The sequence below is a fragment of the Columba livia genome, chromosome 5 (genome assembly GCF_036013475.1).
Source record: "Columba livia isolate bColLiv1 breed racing homer chromosome 5, bColLiv1.pat.W.v2, whole genome shotgun sequence".
Classification (NCBI taxonomy): domain Eukaryota; kingdom Metazoa; phylum Chordata; class Aves; order Columbiformes; family Columbidae; genus Columba; species Columba livia.
In genome coordinates this window covers 29,656,870-29,680,719 of record NC_088606.1, presented here as the reverse complement: position 1 = coordinate 29,680,719, position 23,850 = coordinate 29,656,870, and the positions used below count along the sequence as shown (strand labels likewise).

Genomic DNA, 23,850 nt, shown 5'->3' with positions numbered 1-23,850 from the left:
TTAGATAGTTACTAGTATACAGGATGCGGCTGTATAGCAGGGGATGAGTGGTTATGCCCACTATTGTCTTTCTTTTCCCCTACAAGGGTGACGATGGGAGATGTTCAGCTTTTTTAGGAACCTGTGTACAAAACTTTAACATGGAAGAGAACTGTTTTCTCCAAGAGAAATGCTCATTGTGGCAATTACGAACAAATGCTTCTTATTTGAACCATCAGCAGCGTCTGCTGATGCTCTGAACAGGAAGGCAGAATCTGGCTAGACATATATTAACTGCCAATTTAACTTATTTTAAAATAACATCTATATTTTATTATGGCATATATTTATTATTTTATTATATTTGTAATTGGTTAAAACTATATTCTCCAGGGAAGAAGTGTTAAAAAAGGTGTCTACACTTGTGTGGGTACACCCATGCAGAAACACAGACACACACAAACAAATAACCAGCTCAAGTTAAAAACAAAGCAGCCCATCAAAAGCTTTCTACATTATTATGGTAATAGCACTTTATATTCTATTTTTGCAGTCTCTGGATTAGGAAGTTGGACAATCACTTAAAAAAGGAAAACCAAGGGCTCGAATGGATAATCTTGTTAGACCCATACCCACAACTTTCTTCAGTTTCCAGATGGCCTGACAAATCTCCTTGGCAGCTGCAATTTGAGCTTTTTCCCCAAGAAGGCCTCCTACTGTAGCTCGAAGGATAAATGAAACGCAGCGGCGACAGCCGATAGCATCCGTCTGACTCTGAACAGCCTTAGGGTGAGACTGAGACACGAGATCTAGAATATGGGAAAGGAAGGCAGAGAAGTTCCTTTCAAGCCATCTTGCTCCTAACGTAGAGACAAATACCACATACGCCTGGAAGAGATTTGAAAAGAAGCCATATTTTAGAGCAAAATTATCTGGAAAACCACCGCCAGCTATCCTACATATATATTTTTTTTTATCTCTGCACATTGCCACAACTAGAACATCACTAAACTGAGATTATTAATACATGTATGCATCCATAAGTCACATACACTCTCACTTCAGGTAGCTTCACGGCTTTTTAAATCTATTTAAATAATTTTAATTACTATAAAAACTGCACAAGCGATACTGCAGCCTTCCTTCACTGTAAGTTAATTCAAGCTGCTTGCCCATGTTATTTCATTCCAGAGTGTGAGAAATGGCAGTTTACCCTGCACAGGCACTTGTTATGTAAAACATTGTGTTTGGTCTCACTGAACAACAGCTTCCAGCTATTTAACATTCTGCACATGGAACCCAAATTTAATGTATGAATGCATTTTAAGAACTACTATGTTACAAAACTATAACCCATAACCCTGAGAGAAATCTGTTATTATAGGCTTTGAATTAGGGAATATTTGCAGCCCTCAAGCACTGTTCTTTATCTCAATGAATTTTAATTGTTTGTCTTGCAATGGAGGTGCCATAAAAAGACTATGTTTGTCACAACAAAGAGAAAGAACGCAGAGTCACTTTACAAACCTAATCACCACAAGACCACTTATTTTGCCACATAATATGCTCCCTTACAAATGTGTTCCATGTGCCTGTGTTAGATGTTTTTTAATGAATAGATGTGCTAGCATCAAGAAAAGAGAATACAAAAAACAAGAATATGCAAATGAACACATAAAATTCCTCATAAGAAAGTTCACAAATACTACCCATATCAACAAACTTCTCTATTTGCCTCATACATGTCTTCTCATGTCTAATATTAACAACTAAATTATTCATCTGGAAGAAAGTGAAGTAGTTTAAATGGAGAAACTGTACTATTAGATCCTGTCAGCATCTAATCCTCTTGAAAAATACTACTTGGGCTTCATAATGTACCAGGACATTACTCCTGTTTTGCAGATTTGAAAACTGAGGAATTTAACGGGGTCAATAGACTTGTGAAGAGTCACGCTGCCATGGCTACATCTTGAACTGTATCTTGAACCTGGCTGTGTCTCAGACAAATATAAATTCTTCTTCCATATGTAAGAAGCCATCTTCAGTGTTTTCCTTATTTTTAAATTTATAATAAGCTGCAAGTCACATAATAATTAATAGAAAATTTACAACTGCAAGCATTTTCTACTTAGAAGCACTGATGTATGCACAATTTCTCAATTTTTTCTTATGGAAAGGTACAGTTAGAGCGCACCAATTAGCACAGGTACTATTGTGTTAACATAGAAATGCATGAAAAGGAGACAGCCTCCAAAAACCAGTACAAATAGTCAAAACACTGAACTGAAATATCTATTCCTGGAAAACCAATAAAAGCACCATGTATACAGAACCCCTAGGAGTCTGGCACGCATCTTCTAGGCAAATAGCTGCCAAGGCATTACTGTTCCCCAGCTTTTCAGTTTCTCTGCTGCAAGTTAATGCTTCCACCCAGCATGATCTGAGCACAGAAGACAATTTGTGAGCACTTTCTAGCTGTTTCAGTGCAAAGTCTGGCACCTTCTATCAGTAACTCAAGATAATTTACAGAATTTTTGCACTGCAGAAGTTGGAAGGCACTGAAAAACAGGTGAAGAGGTTGTAACAAATAGCTGTGTGGACTGTAAGATATTAAAATAATGACAGTCATTTGATATGTAAAAGTTCATCATGACCCTTAGTGCTGATTCACAGGTTTAACATTTGGATATCTAGGTCTTAGAATGTACATCATGTTTACGATAATCTTTACAGGAAGAAGACCGATATCTGAAAAAACTATACTGCTTTTATCAACATGCACTATATAGTCTGACTTCAGTTCTGCTCAGTTAACAAGACGCTATCCTCTAAATGAGCATCCTGGAACAAAGCAAAACAGATATTATTTTTTTTTCCACCAAATTCTGTTTTCCTTATTTTTCACCCACTTGCTCTAAGCAGAACCGTTCTTTCAGAATGGCACTGGGAACATCCCTTAATAGAAGGAAAGTATTGCAAGTTCAAAGAATTCTTTTAACTTCCCCCTTTCATCTTCAGACAAAAGATATCAAGTTCTAAATTAAAGACTTGAGGAAAATATTTATTCATATCACTTACTTGAAATTTATATCATGCAAAGCTTTCACAAGTAATACATATCTAATTTTGAAAATTTCAAACTACCAGATAAACATTAGAAGTCACTTTTCTAACGTAACTCAGCATGCAAATCCATATTTTAAATTACATAAATTTCATCACAGCTTCAAAAAAGGATGAAACAAGAGAAAACAAAATCATTATTATAGGAATGTTTAGCAATCTTAACATAATCCAAACCTGAGTGACTCCAACTCTAACATCTCTGCTGACTGAACTGGTCCCTTTCAGCATATCACCACTGGCTCGTAGAAATCCGCAACTTCCACGCAGAAATCCAGTTCCCAATAGTTCCATCACATCTTCTAAAGAGATTCTGCGGAAGTTATGCCTGGTAGATGCTAAGAACAGATGTAAATCTTTAGAGGAACAACGCTGTAAAATTTGTTACATCTTAGAAGAAAAGTTTTGACTCTTATCATTTTAGAAAAAACAAATTGCACAAGTTTGGTAGCACAACCAAATCTAAATACCGTTGGAACATAATTTCACAACAGAAACTAAGATATTTTAGGACTTGGTGCTCCAGCGAACCACAATATTTCTCCAGTTTTTCTGCTTCAGCTGTCTTTAAATAGTTTGGTCATCATCTAATATGTATACATAAATTTATCCTCCCCCAGTATTTACCATCTAATTTAAGCTCCCTTTGCAAAATCGTGTGTCTGGCCTCCCACCACCCAGGAAGGCAGGAAGTCCTGCCTCTAACTCATTCCCACTTACAGCCAAAGACAACCTGCTATTCCACACTGCAGGCAGGGCAGAACTACCATTCTGCTGGGCTTAGGGGTGCTCTCTTATGAACAAAAGCATCTCACCTTGGTATTTAATTAGATCTCCAAAATAATGACAATAGAACATGTTTACAATCTTCTAGGAAAACTATTTATCCCCAGTTCCTATTCTGTTGTTTAATTTCTTGATAGAAAGTTCATTTAAAATACGTGCTGGGACACGTGATTGAGAACGTTGCACGATGACTGCATAGCGTGCAAACTAAGTGACCCAGATTTTCCCTGCATTTTTCATTCTCTTTGAAGTATTGTATTGGGGAAAGAAGTGAGAGAATTTAGGATAATCATATCCAAAAAAATTTAAAAAAAACAACTCAACATCAGCCTGTTGTAAGATACAAAGCAGAAACCTCAGGACTAGGCAATTCCCCATGCATTGCTTCCTGCACTTCCCCCCCAGCCCCTTCTCCCCCCTCAGCTTCTGTCTCACTTAGCTCTAACCTGTTTTTAACCAAGTGCTTTCCCACTAAAAATAACCAACCAAACAGCTGATGAACTTCTTGTATTTCTAAAGTTCTAAGGTAAGATTATATAACTATATTGCTTACAAAGATTAAAGAAAACTACTGGTTTTATAAAGAGGTCAGAGTATTTTTTTAACTTCTATTGGGAAAATAAAAGTGCTGATTTTTTTCTGCAACACAATAATTGTCTCCAAAGCGATTCTCCAAAAAATACTTTATAAATCAAGACTTCAGAGTCTCCAAAGCAAATATACAGCCTCAAGAATTTTGAAAGGCAGTTAGTTGGGCTTAAAGGCATACAATTTTGTCATTTGCTGCTTATTGCACTGAAGATCTTCTCCGATGCCATTAAAAGAAAAACAAAACTCGGCATGCTGTTGTATTTCATTTAGATTATGGTTAAGTATTTAGCTTTGGACTCCTATGATTGGACTGAAAATGTCCAGCTGGAATGACACGAGAGATTTGAGATGTTAATTTTGTGCCAGGATGCTTCAGTTGGATTAAGTCTGTCAGCAAAAACTGCTACGTACTCTGTTGAGTCAACAAAACTGCATGCTCATTTCTGCTTCTGGTCACATTTGTACTGCTAGACAATCCAAAGGTGGTTGTGATGATTGTGGAAACACAGCTTAAAAAGATATCCTTAACTCTCTAAGTTTGACAAAGTGTTTTCTACACTATTGAAATTAACCTTGCCTTTAAATTCTCAAGTTTACTAAATTTCTCTCCATATCATAACTGATTTTGTAACAAAGCCAACTAGTTTTTGATAAAACTTTTCCTTGTTTATTATTTTATAAATACATACGTGAATGGGTTAACACAACAAACCACGGCACTTCACAAGAGAAATGGTACTAAAAAGACGAAACTGGAGATACACACAGTCAGATGGAGTTTACATTGTGATTTTTAGTTCAAGCTTCAACAGAACTTGAGAGTTTCTGATCATCTGACAGATTTTTACAGCTGAGGAGTCAGCAAACAAAGTACGTACTTTACCTGTTGTCTGTTTTGATGTTAGAGCTCTAGCCAATACTGTGCCTAAAAGTTTTGAAACTGCTAATCGTACATCATAATTGGAACCTTCAAAGGATTTAAAACACAAGGTCACAACGCTATCCAGGTCTGTACTCCACATAAATACAGCTTCATTCTGAAGTTCAAGAAGACACTAGACAAAAAAGGGAAATAAATATCTTTTTTGATGTGGAAAAGCACTCAGTACAAATTTTAGCTTGTTACATAATACACAGGTTCATACTAAAATGACTTGAATTTTTGCCGCCAAAGCAACACCAAAGAAACAAAGATAAGCAACCTATGTATGTGTTGACCATCCATTAAAAGAGAATTTTATTTAGGGAGCTTACTTAATAAAAACGGCTATTAGAGCACTTTACCTTTGCAGCAGCACAGCGGACTGCCATGGATCGATCTGTCAAACATGATCTGGCAGCTTTGTAAATATCTCTATGACAGGGGATAGCAGCAGCTCCTAAACCATTTAATATGTTTTGCAAACTAAGCATGATTTCGTAACGACCTTGAGACTGAAAAATGAAAAAGAGAAATGTTGAAGTTCTGCAACCCTAAGCTCCTTGGAAATATAAAATGCCAACTACTGAAATAGGTAAGCAATGGTCTGGGGCTTTTAGACTTCTAGAGATCTTTTTATGTGGAAGTGAGCTAAAGCAGATAACTTGCACTATAACTGTAAGCAAGTAAGAACAGTAATTCTGTGTTCTAGCGGAAAGTACTCACTAGCAGTTTAAAACTCAAAAGGTGAAGTATAAGCTGGAGGAGAAATATTCTCAAGAATAAGGCAATTAGATTTTCTAGTTTATCAAGTTCTTTCATGAAACCAGCTTGAGAATAGCTATGATTAATCCTTTTAAAGACATAATCCATTAACTCTCTAGTAATTATTTGGAATTTAGACATTTATTTGTATCCTATGACTTTCCATAATTTTTACAGATTTTGGTATCATGCACTTTCTCCTATTCATTGGTCCAGCTACCAACAGTAAACATCCTATGATTTTTCCAGTCATTTTTTAAACATGCTGTTCCAATACCTCTGCATTCTTCATTGCTTTAAGTACATTCCCAACGGTGTCAGTAAAACTGTTTCCCAAAATTCTTCCCAATTTTTTGTATAAATAGCCCAAGCATACCACCGCAGCACTAAAACAAAAGCAAATCCAAAGACGCGTGAAAATGAATGCAATAATAGATGAAAGGGATTAAGACGACTAATGTAATCAATGGGTAAACAACAAAATAACTAAACAGAATGTCCCAAAAATGTAAGTGGATTATCAAAAGGAAAAAAAAAAACCACGTCTGTGTGGGGCACATATGTTCTAGGAGAAATGAAGATACAAGGGTTGGGAAAATAATTTGGATGATACAAGAATTCAGGTAATACAATCTTCCAATAAATTTTACAATAGGAATACAATTTTCATATCCACCTTTACAACTTAACATTAATTTCTAACTAATCATGCCTTGCATTATGGAGTCTATGGCACTGTGCTACAGCAGATGCTATTAGAACCAGCCAGGGACTGGTTTATTTACAACTCAGTGATCAACAGTAGAGTGTAAGTTATCTAGTAATTAAAATTCTGCCATTCATATATAATATGGAATAATCAATCACCTTGAAAGAAACAGAAGTATAAGCCTATGTCCTTTTCACGGCACACAGATTCTGAATTTAGTTTCCAGGTGAAGTACATGACAACTGGAGTCTGTGTGCTCATTGGCAACTCCTTTAGCAAAAGCAAAAATTGCTAAACATTGAGAAAAATAAACAAATAAACAGTTGCTTAATTAAAGAGTGTTTTCCTTCGAACAATTAATTAAGGAAAACATTTTCGTTTTATATTGACATGCCTATAACTAAACCAATTAATTCTACGAATACAAGGAAAAAAGAAATATCTTCAATCAGCTTTCAGCTCTTTGGCCAGACCTACTTAAATATGCAGTGATGCTGCTCAGCAGCCCCTTCAAGAAAACAACATTTCACTTATTCCCTAACCGAATTCAAATTTCACATAAAGAATTTTAAAATATCATACTAAATACATACTTAATTAGAAAAATGCATTCAATATTAACAGTAATTCCCTAAATGAAAAAGCACAGTAAGAAAAACAAACATATTATTTACCTCTTATCATACCAAAATCCTATTTTCCTTAAAGCAACGTTTTTCATTATTGCTCTTATGCAACTCAGTACATGCCAGCAGTTTGGATTCTAATTTTGTTCATGGTATAGCTGGATATAAAATTAAAATGGTACCATCTTACTACTAAATTGATCATCTGATAGTCACAGATACTCTTTTTAATTAGCTTCAAGACTAAATAATGTACATTCCACACCATAATCCAAAGAAGGAATATTTAACAAATATGTACCAAAAAAAAACCCAAAGCAGAGCTACCTTATTACATGATGGTATAACCTGCAAACACTCCTACACAGTTGGCTGTGCTGCCATGCACTTCAGTGTTGTAGGAAAGAATCAATCCATCACTGTTGAACAGTGATTCTAGCAACAAAGTGGCAATATTTGTTGATGAACAACATCTAGTAACCCACTGATGAGAATCCAGCTACTTTTGCACATCAATATTTGAGTTTCTAAAAAAGTTCAAAGCAGGAGACTTAGGAAGCTCTTCTGGCTGCCTTCCAGGAATGTATCATGACTCCAGTTGTCTATTTTTTTCCACAAATGCTTCTTCACTAAATCCAAACTGTATTAAATATTGAGTCAGTTTGTCAAATCACAAGCAACAGCCAGCGGTTTCCAAGGAAGCCTGTAAATTTATATGGGTTTTGCAGGGAAAAACTCCCTCTGCCTTTGTTTTTTCCTCTCTGGCAGCACACCTCCATTTGGATATACAGCTCTATATGGGATGCATTTAATTTGTTTTCTCTGAAATTTGGCCTTAACTATTGTAGTTGGAGAAGAACCAACAAAAATGCAGAACTAAGATACTTAACCATGTGCTAAAATAGCACTGAGATCAGCTATGAAAGTTTGCTGACCAGCCAAATGTTTTCAAAATGCTTATGGTTTCAAAGCAGCCCTACTGGATATTTTTAAAACTTTGTAATGTAAAGTGGTATTCACACTACAGAACCTGTTTATCTGATCTGATACAGCATTCTCATCACACTCAATTTTAGTAGGAGACGAGCACCTGAGGTTCTTTTTAAAATGCTTGCCTACAACACTTCCACGTTTTGCCTACATTAAAAAAGAAAAAGTTTAATTTATGAGATAAGAGAACAATTCTCTAGAAACTTTCCTTAAATGAGTTTCCAGCTGAATCAACACATTGTGAACAATGATGGTGAAGTGTTGTTACCAGACAACATGGACAAGTATGCTAAAGAAGGACAGAAGACAGAGACAACACTTTAATCAAGATTAAAAAAGAAAAAAAGCAAAAAAGCAGTCTTTGTCACTGAACACCAAGTGTTCTATGTATGTGCAGCACAGGATGAAAGATTTTACTCAATAAAGAGTTCTGTAGTTCCAATCATTTTTCTGTGGCCTGCTGTCTCAGTGTCAGTACTTCAACAGACTCCTTTTTCAAGCCTCTTTTGAAGTACACCACATGTTACTACTCCCCTTTTCTCCACTTAATCTCTTATTTCCTCTCTTTGCTCCTGCTTCCATACCCAGCAGGACTGTGAACACTGGTACCTCTCCCTCACTCCTCCAGCTACTTCTCTGCCTTCTGAGTCTGGATATCTGGGTATATGCCAGTTCTGTCTCTGCCATTTCTGCCTTGCTGCCCATGGACTCCACCATCCCCCTGGCTGTCCTGACATTGTCCCGCCTCCCCCAGTGCTACAGGGGAAGCCGGGGAGACCTGCACAACTCCGTCCCACACTACCGCTCACCTATATAATGTTAATGCACCTCACTGCTGAGGAGCCAGTAGTGTAGCAGTTATTTCCTTTGCAGGACTAAGACCCTTTATAGCAAACTTATTCTTAACTCAAAAGACTGCACAAGTCAATTGGAACATGAGGGAAACAAAAGAAAAAATATTATGATATTGGAAAATACAACTGATTCCTTGCAAAAATCTGTTTTCAGGAAACTTCACATGGGTTGTTCAGAAACAGAATGAGCCTGTGAAGCGAAGGTGGAGGATAGATTCTGCTCTGCTTTGTACACTGTATCATTAATGCACAATGATATTTTACTACCTCTACCTTTAATTTTCTTCGCCATGGTGAAAGATGTGCGTTGTTTCAGGAATGAAGGTTATTAATAATATTTCTGCACCTTAAGATTTGTTTTCACATCCTGCAATAATAGTAGATGTTTCTCTGTCTTTTGGCTAGGCTCTAGGCGGTTAGTTACAACAGTTCAGATGTTTCTAACTATATCTGGTTTCCTAACTGGGTTAAGAATTATACTCAATGGTTGTGTTTTGCATCTGGACTTTTACTTCTGCTTTACTGCAGTATATTTACAGCAGTATATTTACCTTCTCTTTGTTTTTCAAACACCTGTCCCCTCACAACTCTGTTATCCATTGCTGGTATTCTCCATGTCCCAATTTTCAGTTGTCTGGCTGGACATCACCAACTGCCTTCTACCTTTTTGCTTCTTGCTGCACACATACATCTCATACTACCACATTCTTTGTTTTATCATCCGTCATAAGTTACATATGAAAAGTTTTCCTCAACTTTTTTGTAACAAGCAGTATTTGTTTGACTTGCTCTAAAGCAAGGTTTCTTCAATATGGCAATATGTATTGCAAGCTGCTTTTGTCCTCTCACTGAACAAAAACATAGAACAAAAACCAGCCTCAGTTTACCCTATTACAATAAAGTATACTATGGTCATATACTTCTGACTGACAGTAACAAGTTTAGCCTTCCTACAGTCCTAAATAAATTAATTTGGTTTAGCTTTCAAATCACTCAAGGAATTTATTTCCAGTGGATACAGCAAATACTAGCTAGCTAGGTCAAATTATGTTCTCATATACACAGCCTACACCGAATCCCATCAGTCACCAATTGCCTCTCTGTTAAATGTTTCAAAGGTAATGTGTTTTTAAAGCATTTTAATGTGATTGACTTTATGTTATATTTATGTGAATCATAACAAGAAACTTCTAAATAAGGAGGAAAAATATATTTTAAGCTTATTAAACTTTCAAGGGCAATTTAGGTTGTAAAGCGCTGACCACACTTCCCGCCCCCGCCCCCAACATGGAACTGAACTTCTTACTCAAACCTTTCCAGTAAAGATACAGAAAGGAATATATAAAATGCTACCCAAGTACTTAACCACTCATAATTCTGCTCTCAAGGCAGCATATATTAAAGGATTAAAACAAAATTGTTATAATACCTATAGGGAAGGAAGCAATTTGAATTTTGTTTCAGGTTTCAGATCAATTCAGTTTCTCTTCGTAATACTCAAGTCTAAAAATGTTGGAGATGTAACACCGAAGAAAAAATTACTTTTCCAGATGGATACACCCACAATAATGATGCTAATCAGGGAGGCTCCCGAATTCCGTGTGTCATATGGTACAAACTTCTACTGGACAATGGGCAGACATGAGGGAGCACATCCTCTGCTATATTAACTTCTCACCATGTAAATCTGTCTCTCTCATTATTACTGAATTTGAAGTTTGGGGTTAAAAAAGATACTTACAGTTTCGTAGGCAGATAACTTGGTGAATCATCTTTACTCCGAATGAGTTCATTGCATTTGTCAATTGTTTGGTAAACAGAAAAAGTGTCTCCAGTGCTATAAAGTACAGCTAAATTCTTGGCAACAAGCCGTCTGGTAGGAGGTCCTGGTGAATTGTTTAATAAAGAAGTCAACTGTTCAACCAGTATCTTCTGGTTTTCCCTTATATCAGCCTGGAAATAAAATCAGTAACCAGTTATATTTCCGTTAAATTTAAAAGTGAAAGATAATTAATGCTAATTCTCTTTACTTTTCATTATTACCATTCTGATACTCTGACATTCTTAACTAAAACTGAACATTTTATTGCACCTTTCTACTTAAAGCCATCTCAAATACATGCTTATTTTATTCTTATTTTTTAAAAACACATTTTTCAGAGCATAATTATTTCTAGTAGCATTTCAGGAGTATTTTCCCCATGGCACTTGAATCATTATATCTTGCTAAAACAAAATCGCCATTTCTTGCTTCTTTTATGTCCATTCTAAAATAGAAAAATCTGTAGAAATATGGTAATTTAAGTATTAAGGAAGAACTTCAGCAGAATTTAAAGAAGTTGAGCATTAGAATGGAAAGAAGTTCCCTTAAAATAATAATGTATTTTAGTATTATCTCAATTTTTAAATCCTCTTTAAAATAAATAAAGAGCCTGGCTCTGTATTCCATTTACATATTTTAACACAAATAATATTACTCTTCAATAGCATTACCTAGGTTGGTTTACTGTTCACTACCCACGTATGTTATTTAATATACACTAAACAGTGAACAAAACAATCGGACAGTTGGCTGGAAACATGATTAGGAAAATATAAAGCAAAGAGAAAGTTGTTAAATTCTTGCTTGCTAGAGAACAAATAAACAATTTGCCATGCTAGGTGGACACATGACTGCCATTCTTCATCATCGGGTCGCAAAATCTTGCGGTAATTATCTGAGTTAAAAAATAATGAACTAAAAAAAAATAAAAAAAACACTTAATGCTTATTTCTCAAATACCTTTCATTGGATAAGTGGCTCTGCCCCTTGAAAGATTGTGACCAAAACTTGTAACTTTTAGAAAGTTGCTGTTAATACTGAATGAGCTTTCATTGTGTGTATGTAAAAGACATGAAGCAAATGAAATTGAAAACCGCTCTTTGTTTTTAAATAAAATAACAAAAAAGACAGACAGAAATAGCTCTATAACATGTTTTTCTTGCCAAGTCTCATTATACTTACTCTGCTAGTCACTGGTAAAAGTTTTTCCAAAAACTGTAACCATTCAAAAATGAACTCTGCTTTTTGAAATTCACCAAGCTGGTTATATGCTTCTTCATTAAGGAGTAAACTGTGAGCTAACTCCATTCCTCGAAATTTTCCTCAAATACCGTAGAATAATGGAAAAAAAAAAAAAAAATATATATATATATATATATATATGTGTATATATGGTGACTGAATCAGAAGTTTAAACACCTAAACAGAAAAAGGAAAAACAAAATTACCAGCAAGTCAGTGGTCATATTATACTTATGCTTGACTTATTAATACTAAACTTTCAAAAGAACACTTAATATTAAAAAAAAAAATAGAGTGGTTTTATTTAGGTGGCTTTAGTAATACTCAATGGTTTTGGAAATTTAATAATGGTATTGATGTCATTATAAATTAAATATACTGCAGAAAAATAAGAGGGATTCTCACTGAGCTATTTTTTCTTCATCTTGTTTTGCATGAGCAAGGTTTACCAGGACTTGATCATGTGTATACCTGAAAGTAAGGATCATTTGTCCCCAGACATAATGACTTTTGCAACATAGAATGAAGCGCAACAACAGCAGTAACTTACACCTAGCAAACTCATGTTAATTATATTCACAAATAGAAATGCTAACGTCTTGTTCAAACACTTTATGTATTTTCAATGTCAAGCAAGGCGTAAATAAAAAACAGAACTTAATTACCGAACAAACCTCTAATGCTTAAAATAAAAAAACCAAAAACAAAAGAAAACAAAACAACAACAACAACAACAAAAACACACAAAAAACCCAACCCAACTCCAAAAAAAAGACAAAATAACACATACCTGAAAAAAGGATGTTTCAAAAACTATATTTTACTTATGTATCTCAGACTATTTTGGGAATTTCCACATTGTCAATATTCATAACTAGAAGCATTGCCCCACTATTTAAATGTCCTATAGCCTCAAACTACAAAATATAATATTCTGTACTCTTTGCAAACAAAAACAGTCAAGGAGATTCTGGTAAAATGTCAACTGTAATTTAAACTCCCAAACAAATTATCCTTTCTCGAGGTCACTGGGGTTGCTGAACACACATTTTTTTCCTGTGCAGTAACAATATTATAGTGTAAAATGATCCATCAAACAGCAAATGTGCAATACAAAGCAATGGTAAATAATTCAGTACTCCGATTGCCATCAACTGCACAGCAGAAGGTTATCTTTACTACTTTCTATACGATTTTATGTAAAATTTACTCACAGAGGAAATCAGCCACATCTAATTCACTATAATGAATGGTCACTTCAAATGTACCTGAAATCCCAGACAGGCTGACAAGGCACCACACTGTAAAATGGCAACTGGGGATAAATATACATACCTAAGTATACCTATGTGTATTTAACCTGCGTAGGTGCAACAAATGTTCACAATTTACCAGTTACCTCACTCCTAGAACACCCACAAAACTCAACTCTATCCTCACATTTTCTGAAACATACAAAAAAGTAGGATTACTTGTGTCATCGGATATTTGAGTAGAATTTAATCACTACTCAGCATGGAAACTACACGAACAGGTCAGAAACCCTCCTTTGTACCTCACCCAAGGCCTGTCCCAATGTCCAGTGTATCTAAATCACCTACTACCACAGCAACTGATTCCACATACGTACAGAGCTGAGGATTACAACTCATCACTGTTTTCCCCAGCTGAAAAGATCACAGTTCATTGCCACTTAACTTACCCAGCAGATAATTTCTCCTCATTGTAAAAACTGCCTCTCTGCTGCTCCAGGTTCTTGGACAATGGATGTCAAGAGCTTGATTTTCTAGGAAAACAGTTAACACAAAAATCAACTTTTAAAAAGCACATGAAATACAAGTGTCTGTTCTACAAAAAAACCCAAGAATTCCAAAGTCTGCCATACTGACAATTTTTATTAGCTAATAGGCCACCAAAAGGCACTAAGTTCCACAAATATTATCGGCAATTTATATATTGCATTTGATTTGGGCCAACTCATCATATTCACCACACAACTTGATTCATTTAACTACGGAAACCACCTTTCTTATTTGTGTCTTAATTCAGATTAATTCTAAAACAAACAAAAAAAATTAAGCTCGGACAGCATAATACTATAATTACTTTCTAGGATGATGATTTCAGTGCCTTCATCTGACTTGATATATCTAAAAAGCATAAGTGGAAAATATTTATTATATTAATCGGGAATGCTAGCACGAATGACCATCTCCTTATCATTAAGTCATAAGAATACAACAGCATTCATGTCTAAATCAACAACCAGCAGAGCTGGCAAAGGTGAGTCAACTGCTCTGAAATATTAATGCACAATAATACTGATACAAAAAGACATGAGGATTATCAGTCTGTTCTCCCAGCTCCCAGGTATAATTTTAATATTAGAATCAATGGGCAAAACCTTTCCTTTTAAACTTCATTAAACTTGAACTTTGGCAGGACATGAAATACAGGTTGCATGCTATTTTAAAAGCAATCAGTTTTCAATTGGTCTTTAAAACAATGAAGTTGGGAGTGGATTAAAAGCACATGTAGATTTCAAAGTAATCTAAAGTGCTGTCAGGCTGGGGACCCAGCGTTCAGCCTGGCAAAGAGAAGGCCCAGGGGGACCTAAGAGCAGCCCTGACAAGGAAAGAGAACCAAGAAGACAAAGACAGGTCCTTTACTGAAGTGTACAGGAGGGAATAATACCAGAAGTATGATAACTGGAAATGGGGAAGGTTCCAACTGAACAGAAAAAAAAGCAGCATAAGGACTGGTGGCCACTGGGACAGATGCTGAGAGGCTGCAGAAGACCCTAAGGGATTTCTAAGACCAGGCTGGACAAAACTCTACGCAACCTGGTCTGAACTCACAGTTAAACCCTTCTTTGAGCAAAAGGTTGGACAAAACCAGCTGCTAGGGCCCCTTGCAACCTGGGCACATCTACATGTTGTCGCTATCCTGCCCAGAACTCACACTGCTGGCATACCTTCTTCTGTTAATGTCAGTCAAAGGTAAAAGTTTATGTTATTCCACTGAAGTTACTATCATATCGTGTTTCTTTATATGTGATACTTCTATTAAGCAAGGATATATTTGCAAAAATCAACTGGAAATTTTTGTTTGTTTGGTTTTTTTTTTTTTTTTTTTTTTTTTAGGGTTTTTGTAGTCTAATTAAAAAATAAAAACATTGTGGTGTAGTTGCTGATCTTTATAATGAACACCTGCTAATTAACATGGCTAGAAACAGAAGCATTTCTCAGAGGGAAGACTATCAGTTCTGAATTACAGAGGCTGACTGTTCATTATGCAAGATTTAGTTTTGTAGAAACTGAGAACTAAACACTCAGGAGAAAAAAAAAAAAAAGATCACAGACCTGATCTTTCCAGCGCTGGCCAAAAAACAAACCCCAGCGCCATGAAGCTACATATGAAGCAGTACACTCTACATCCTATCAAAAAAACTTATCCCAAACACCTACTGAGACTCCCTTTAATGAGCTGTAAACCTGCACACCAGAGAAACTTATGAAGCTTCAAAAATCATAATAAAAAAGGGCACAGGCACACAACCTTGTGAGAAGAAAAGTAAGAACGTAAGGAATCAAGTTTTTACTGCACCATGTTGGTTTTGCAGCCATACTGGAGAGCAGTACAAAAGGCACGGTGCTTGCAAGGCTCTGCAAAGCAGCACGAAGACTGAATGTGAAGATGAGCTGGGTTTGATTAATATTAAACATGTCCTTGCTACGTGTGCCAAGACGGTACTGGGCAATTTCTAAATGCAGAAGGAAACACCAAACCTAACCTAAACACATACAGACCAGACCAGGCTACAGCTCTGTCTGCTCCAATGAGGGGCACGGCAGAGCCACGGGGTGGGCTGGGCAAGCAAGGTCAGAGACCAAATGTGATGGCAGTTGTTGTGGGTATTACATGGTCTTGAACATCCTCACACACCAGTAAATGCAAGTACAAGCTAAGCACGCAAAGATGCATCCAAATCTACATGACACCCATGTTTAAAAATGTTGAATTATTTGAAAAGTCCCTTTCCCCTGATGTTAGGATTTGATACTTCTCAATCTGAAAAAGAAACCTGGAAAAATAAATATGAAATTTCATTGAATGAAACACGTACTATGCCATCAGTAAAAATGAAAAGGCATACATGGCTGATAAAAATCTGAGTTTCCTAGCTAGCACGCCATACCATCCTTCTGGTTTTGTCTTTAGATAACTGAAATAATTACAAGATTTACTTTCCCATCAGTGCTACAAGAGCAGACAAAAAAAAAAAATAATCCCCCTTTTTTTCCTATGAGGCATTTATTTTACATTTATCCTATGCTACAAAACTGTCACAAAGATTTATTGGACAAGACAGAAGTTGTTCCTACTTATTACTGATGAAAAATTCTTCATTCGCCGACTGCCAATTTGGCAAACAGAATTGTCCAAGACTGATTAGAAAAGAGCTCAGAAAAGCTCTTAGAACAAGCACTGGATGGAATGCTGCCCTGTAAATTGAAAGGAATACAGGGTAAACCAAGCATTAAAAGACAATAGCAATTGAGTTTCAAAAGTCCTGATAAACCACAAACAGAAAAAAGGGACTTTTAGTCATCTTTTAAAAAAGAAAAAAAAAAAAAAAAGAAAAGGTGACTGAGCCAGGGTAAGACTGATCTGGATAGAGCTGGATAGCTGCCTTTAGCAACTGGCTTTAAAATATGAGAACCAACAGATCACCCATGACAAAGGTATAGCAGAGCCAAAAAGAAGGATGAAATTCAAAACAGATCTGTTACGTGTATCAAGTTTGTTCTGAGACAGCCAATCTGCTCAGGCTTTAAAAGCTGAGGGAAACAGTCCATAGGCTTGTATTTCTTTCATATGAAAGCCTAAGACAAAAATTAATACATAACACATGGAAAACTACAAGCAGTAGTGGTAACTTAAAGAATTTTACTTTTCCCCTTCCTTCTGCCTCATAGCATATTTTGTGTCTAAAAAAAAAAAAGTAATCTGCAATAAAGCAGACTCCTAACTGTTCTCCCACTAAAAAAATTAAGCCTTTAAATTATGACTCATCATTTCAAGAGAGATCAACACAAGTAATGGAAGCTACTGCACAGATCAAGTATGTACTTAGGTATGTATTTTCTTTTAAGAACTACTCCAGCAGTTTGTCTCTCTTTGCAAGGAACAAGTGCTGCTCAAACAGAAATCAGACCAGCCCAAGACGTTAGAGCATGATACTGAGATGAGGATCTTGTATACAATCTAGCTGAGGATCTAGCTCCTTTACATCCACTATGCAGGGAAGAAAATAAAGTGTCCTACAACTTATACTAAAAATAATTATTAATATTTTTCTAATCTCACAAGTATTAAAATGATTCTGTATTAAATCTCTTACAAAGCATAAAGATAATAAACCTGACATGTTCGATTTTGTACCAAACACTAGTCTATCAGAGAAGTAAAAAGGACATTATTCTTCTAAGAAATGACTGCTGTCACTCATTGCCAGTAATGAGTAACAGTAAAAATGAGTAACAGTAATGAGTAAGATTTAAAAATGACCAGTAATAACTACCAGTGTTTTCATAACAGCTGCCACTGAACTGACTACACAATCATTGCCATAACCATCATACTGCTGAAAAACAGAGCTGAAGCACATTGAATAGCTTCAAGTTGTCCTTCACTGCATCACAGTGGTATTTTAACTGACTTCAAAATCCTAGCTTTTTTTTCCTCAGAAAGCAAGATTTATTACCATCTATCTAACAAGAGAACCAACACATTTAAGAGAAAGCCCTCCAGCCCGACATGTTCAGTTCTAGTCATTAACAGTTGAGATCAATGTTACTCCTGCAGCACTGTTTTAAAAGTTTAATGGGATGATCGCTACCCGTGCGGCTGAGCAGACAGCAGGCCGAGCCGGTCAATGCGCAGGCCTGTGTTAAGCCCTTGCACGTACCTGTTTAGAGCGTCTCCCAAACATAAACAAAACTCCTGCCCAGCTCCCTTGGGTTTATTTCTGACACGAGAAACAGAGTACAATGTTCTTTTTGCAAGCTGGGCCGAAAAAACACCGTAAAGCACCAGCCAAATTCAGCTATTAATGAACTAAACATAAACCAAAGTCCAACAGTTACCATGTATCATTTATGGTGGTACGCAAACATAGGGAGGCCTGGAGAAGGCAAAAAGTGCAAGATCAAACTCCCAGCAACTTCAAAAGCAAGATCCAATTGCCCACAGAAGGAAGCATCGAGTTGTTTTCAGCTGTAACTTAGCTAAAATTTCTAGCACACATAGAAATCATCTGATTTCCATAAACTACAATGACAGACTCTTAATAATTTAATAAGAAGTAAATTCTGATTATTTTGGTGCCAAGAACTAAAATCCCAGCTTGAAAAAAAAGCTGACAATTTCATGTGTCCTTTCACTGCTTTCTTGCATGTAGTTTCAAATAAAACATACAAGGAAATTTGGAGCATTGCAGCACCAAGACACCAAAGGAAGGAGAAGAAAAAGAAAAGGAGAGAGAAATGAAGAAAAAGTTAAGTCCCCTGGAGACTGCTTGTGTCTTTAGCATTGGTATGTTGAATTGATTAAACCCTCAATAAGGAAGACTATGAAAAAGTTATGAAACCAGAGCCCAGTCTTTCAATGCATACACAGACATGCTTCAGTTTATCAGTGATCGGTCGCATCAATTTGGACCGAATTACTCCTTGACATCAACTAGATTTGATTTCTTTTCACCCAAAATTAATATGCCATAAGGATCCAGGTATTTTGCGGTGTTATGTTATACTGGTCAGCAGTGGGGAAATTTGAAGCCAAGCACAGAGATGGTGGGACTGACTGAGATGTTTGACAGAGGTTTGCAAGAACAGGCCATGAGAGAAAGTCATCACAAGACCACAACTCCGTGCACACAGAAAAAGAGCATCAGGCCATGGAGAAGAAGGTCCAGGATTTTAAGACTTCTAAATCAAGCAGAACTGTAACTCTTAATATCAGATTTTAAGTGCCCTAGCACATGAAAAACACACCAGATAGTAAATCTGACAGTTGAGTACCTGTCTGTTTTAGAGCATACTCTGTTATGAAGGGATTCAATTCCACTCACAAATAGAGCTACCTTTCTTCTTAAATAAAAGTATGTACACACTTGCATCGCATGCTTATCCCAAGGAGCAAAAAGCAATGAAGAATGTTTGACTATGAGCAATAAAAAATAACAGATTATTACACAACCATCCATTTCCTCTAATTACTGCGGAAGATTTCAGATCGGGACAACTTCCACTTACATTATATTTTTGCACGCAATTATCCAGCTTAGAAACATGATTCTGAAATCATAGATGTTGAAACAAGAACCCTTTCTTTCAGGCGCTTTGCTTCAAAGTGTTCCAGACTAAGCAATGTGCCCCAGGAAAACTATGCATCTATTCTACCACTGAAAATTTGGCAGCATTTGCGCAGGTACTTGTTAAAGATGCAATCCAAGTGCATCTTCATATACTGCACCTTCCATGTAGGTCTTGCCATATTCACACCGCATTTCACGCTGTGCTACAGAACAAATATCAGGCAGCCCAAACAGAATTCCTGTTAGTTTCTCAGCTACTTTCATCTGTGTTGAAAAACAAAAGGGCTGTATTTTGATGTTTTGTGAACAATGATGCTCACACAAAGTACTTGTTTAGTCCCACAGGGCTAGTTCCAAATGACTGGCTTTCCTGGAAAAATGCTCATCAAATGCTATTGATTTTCAAGTTTCAGAAGAATCGCCCTGTATCTGAAAAAGCAACAAAGCTTAAAGGCAACAAAGATCTAAGTGAAATCTATCAGAATCCTTGTTCTGGGCTTGCTGGTTTTAAAAAATATTCGCACAAAGAATGTGACCACCCACAACCCTCATACATAATGGTGACATTGATAAGAACCACAACACAATATACATTTGCTGAAGTGTGAAAGAAATGAGAATACAATGTCTTCTAGGAATGTTGAATTATTTCTGTGAAGTTTTGAGGACAAAGCTTGACATAACTAGAGAAAAAACACCCTGAAAAAAATGTGCCTGAAAATGCAATAGCTGTTGAAGCAACGCAAAGCATTCAGGACATTTTTTAAAACTCAGATTTTGGAAGATGCTCATTCATCACGTTAAAAAGTATATATACTCTGCTTTCATGTTTTTTATCATTGCTTTAAATCTCCACATGAGAAGAACTGTTCCAGGAAACCAAGAAACAGCTACTTTCAGTTATTGAGAAATACCAACCAGCCATTTCCTGAGCCCCAGAGCAGGCGCTACCAGCACACTCCATCCCCCCTTGCACCCACAACTCTTGAGTATGAGTTAGGTTCATTGCTGAAGGTTTCAGTCAAAAGATAAACTTGGCTCTATTAAAGGGACCTCTGAACATGATTTTATTTATAGGCAATCTGGCAAACTGCATATAAATAATTAAACAATACTTCTAATAGTTAGAAAAATAGTATCATGTCTGGAAGCCTGATTCTGACAAAGTGAGTTTAAAGGATATTTTTTTTCAAAAAAAAAAAAAAAGATTAAACTTCAAAAAAAAATAACTAGCTTCAGTCTGAACAAAAATGCACATAGTGCTTTGGTTTTATTTCTTTGCAGGTTTGTAAGCTGGTGTGATAGCAAAGCAAGTACATAAAAATCACGTGAGTATAAAAATCCACCTAAATCCTAACAATATTTTCAATTTATCTCTGAACATCGCTTTATTCCTGACAATGTTGTAGATGATATTGTTTATCTAACATAGACAAAATATATCAAACTGAGTATAGGGACAGGGCTTTTTTGATCACAATGACAGGAGTTTCATGAAATTAAGTTCTTTGTTAAAATGTTAAATTGACTCACAGTAGGTGATATATATGCATATGGATAAACCAAAGCACAGGTTGATTTTAGTACCATTAAGGTAAATGTGGAATACAGTCCAGCTTAGAATCAAATTAAACCAAGAGACATTTTTGCTGAATGTTCCTTGAAATCCCAGAAAAGTATACTTATTTTTCCTGAAAATGACTATAGCTATCATAGTACTATGATAGACTTCAACTGCACTGATACCAACACAGAAATTCTGCAGCACCAGAAGCCCTCACAGGTGTATACTCCGCAGGAGACTTGTTTGGCAGATCAGAGACCACTATCCAGAAATAAATCACTGACATATCTCACTGCAATGGTTGATTCCCTAGATGCTTTAAATGGCTGTTCTCCAATTAAAACTCCAAGGCAGCTCAAAAAATGTAACTGCATAGGGATTTCTTGATTTTTTGCTTTGTGTTGTAGATGCAAATATAATTCATGTCATTTTTGAGGTTCTGCTTCTTTAAAAAAACAGTAAAAACTGCAAAGGTAAAAACTGAATAGAACAAAGATCCCACAATCCAAAAATGCTTTTGTGAAAAGGTGTTCTAACTTCCTGCCTAATTAGGATGTTCTGAATTTTAAACCAGAAGATCATCAACATTATGAAGTAGTCAGTAACTGACATATTTTACTGACAATAAAAGCAATCCTCCGTTCAGGAATCAAGCAGGAGTTTTCAATATACTGAGAGACTTAGTGTAACATTAAACTGGCTTCCTCTTTCCCCTCACCCCCCTTTCATTGTGTCAAACCATCAAGAACAGGAAAAGAAACCCAAACTTCCTTCAGCACACGACCAGAAGCAATCTATCTTCTGGGCCTTAATTGTTATTTCACACATGAATTAAGAATATCACATGTCATATAGCCAAAACACAAAAACATACTATTTCTGAAGACAAGGAGAATATTTCTGGCATATAAGACTAAACTGAAGTTTAGTACAATTCATGGACACAACTATAAACATTTAATCCTACTAAATCAAAACACAAACTTAAAGAAACATTACAAACAATGAATCCAAACTTCCAAAAATATAGAATTTAATTCACACAAGCACAAAGCTGAACTCACCTTATCTTCCTTCCTCCTATCATCCTTCCACCTGTATCTCAATAAATTTTACTCTAACTAAACTTGGACATCTATTATTATTTCCCTCACTCCAAACTGTCAACATTACCGCAACTTCACAGGTTTCACATCCCTGTGCAAAGTCTTTTACCAGTTATATACTGTGGAGTTGCTCCCTGTCCTATCTGGACAGCCAAGAATTCAAACTGCAAAAGCCTTCAATAACATTTCTGCATGTACTGTGCTACCAAATACTGCCGCCCTGACCTAAAAATGTTCTTAATTAAAAACTTTTCTGAGAAAATATAAAAACAACCCCTAAAAATATGTACTCTCCGTGTAAGCGAATGCCAAATCCTTCCCTGCAGTCCCAGGAGCCGTGTGGACGGGGACCAGGCGAACACCCACCCACGCCCGCACCCACTCCCACTCACCCCAGCCCGCGGGGTTGGTTGTTCTCCCGCCCCTCCCCGTGACATCCCGGCAGCGACACTCAGACGGCCCCACGCGTGTACCCGGCTTCCCTTCCCCCGCCCCGGCGAGACCTTGCTCCGCTCTCCTCCCGTCCCGGGGCTGAGACCTGCCCCGCAGCGCCGGGGGCCGGCACGGGACGGGGCGGGACGGGCGGTGCTGAGGGAGCCCGGGAGCCGCCCGGCTGCCGGCTTTAGCGCCGGCTTCTCTGCCTCAGCCACCCGGGCGGCTTCGGGGGTGATCCAGCACTTTTCAGGCGCAGGCCTCGGGCAGCTCCGGCCGCTCAACGAGCCCCCCCGGCTCCCCTCGGCCCTCCCATCCGCCTGCACTCCGTGCCGAGCCCGGGCATCCCGTCCCGCCTGCCGGGGGGCTGGCACCCCGCTGGTTTACGGTCATTCCCGTCCCTCTCCCTCCCCGGCGGCTCCGCGCCCTCGCCCAGCCGGCCGCCGAGGCTCCCTGCGCCCCTCTCCTTGCCCCTCCGGGAGCCCATTCCCTGCCTGCCCCGGCGGCTGGGGGGCAGGACCGGCACGACCAGCACCTCCGGTACCTCCCGCCCGTCCCGTCCCGCCCGCGGTACCTGGCTGGCACAGCTCGGCTTGGCTCGGTTCGCCGCGAGGCTCCCGCGCTGCTCTGCAGGCGGCGGCGACACTCGGCTCCGTCCGCCCGCCCTCCTTCCTTCGGCGCGGGGGGGCGCGGGGACCTGCGCCCGGGCCGCCGCCGCTGCCGCCCGCCGGCGGGGTTGGGCGGGGAGGCCGGAGGGCCCCGCCCTTGCTTAGGGCTGTGCAATCGGGCCCGGAGCCATCGAGCGCCCGCGGCGGCCGGAGCGGGCCTCGGCGCTCCAGGGGGCGGGAGCGGCCCGGGGGGAGCGCGGAGCCCCGGGGCGGTGTCGGGCGGGAGCCGCAACGACGCGGCGGGGGGCGGAGGGGACAGAGTTGCGGCGCCGGGGCTCGGCAGCCACAGG

The 23,850-nt window shown here is 38.0% G+C and overlaps 1 protein-coding gene across 11 annotated transcripts in view; it reads right to left on the bottom strand.

The window, feature by feature from the left end:
- HEATR5A (HEAT repeat containing 5A) overlaps positions 1 to 23,639 on the bottom strand; it is a 65,915-nt gene extending 42,276 nt beyond the window's left edge. For 6 of the 11 annotated variants that reach the window (XM_065064091.1, XM_065064094.1, XM_065064093.1 and 3 more), the window contains exons 1-9: positions 23,467 to 23,638; positions 14,112 to 14,195; positions 12,350 to 12,586; positions 11,087 to 11,298; positions 6,444 to 6,552; positions 5,767 to 5,916; positions 5,366 to 5,537; positions 3,283 to 3,443; positions 612 to 867 (exon numbers count right to left, since the gene is read on the bottom strand). In XM_065064091.1, the coding sequence (XP_064920163.1) occupies positions 612 to 867; positions 3,283 to 3,443; positions 5,366 to 5,537; positions 5,767 to 5,916; positions 6,444 to 6,552; positions 11,087 to 11,298; positions 12,350 to 12,475 (1,186 nt within the window). In that variant the 5' untranslated portion in view covers positions 12,476 to 12,586; positions 14,112 to 14,195; positions 23,467 to 23,638. Of the gene's footprint in view, positions 1 to 611; positions 868 to 3,282; positions 3,444 to 5,365; positions 5,538 to 5,766; positions 5,917 to 6,443; positions 6,553 to 7,033; positions 7,167 to 11,086; positions 11,299 to 12,349; positions 12,587 to 14,111; positions 14,196 to 22,418; positions 22,796 to 23,466 lie in introns of those variants that run through there. The other 5 variants (XM_065064097.1, XM_065064098.1, XM_065064092.1 and 2 more) reach the window with 4 other exon arrangements.
- Between the last annotated feature and the right edge of the window lie 211 nt (positions 23,640 to 23,850).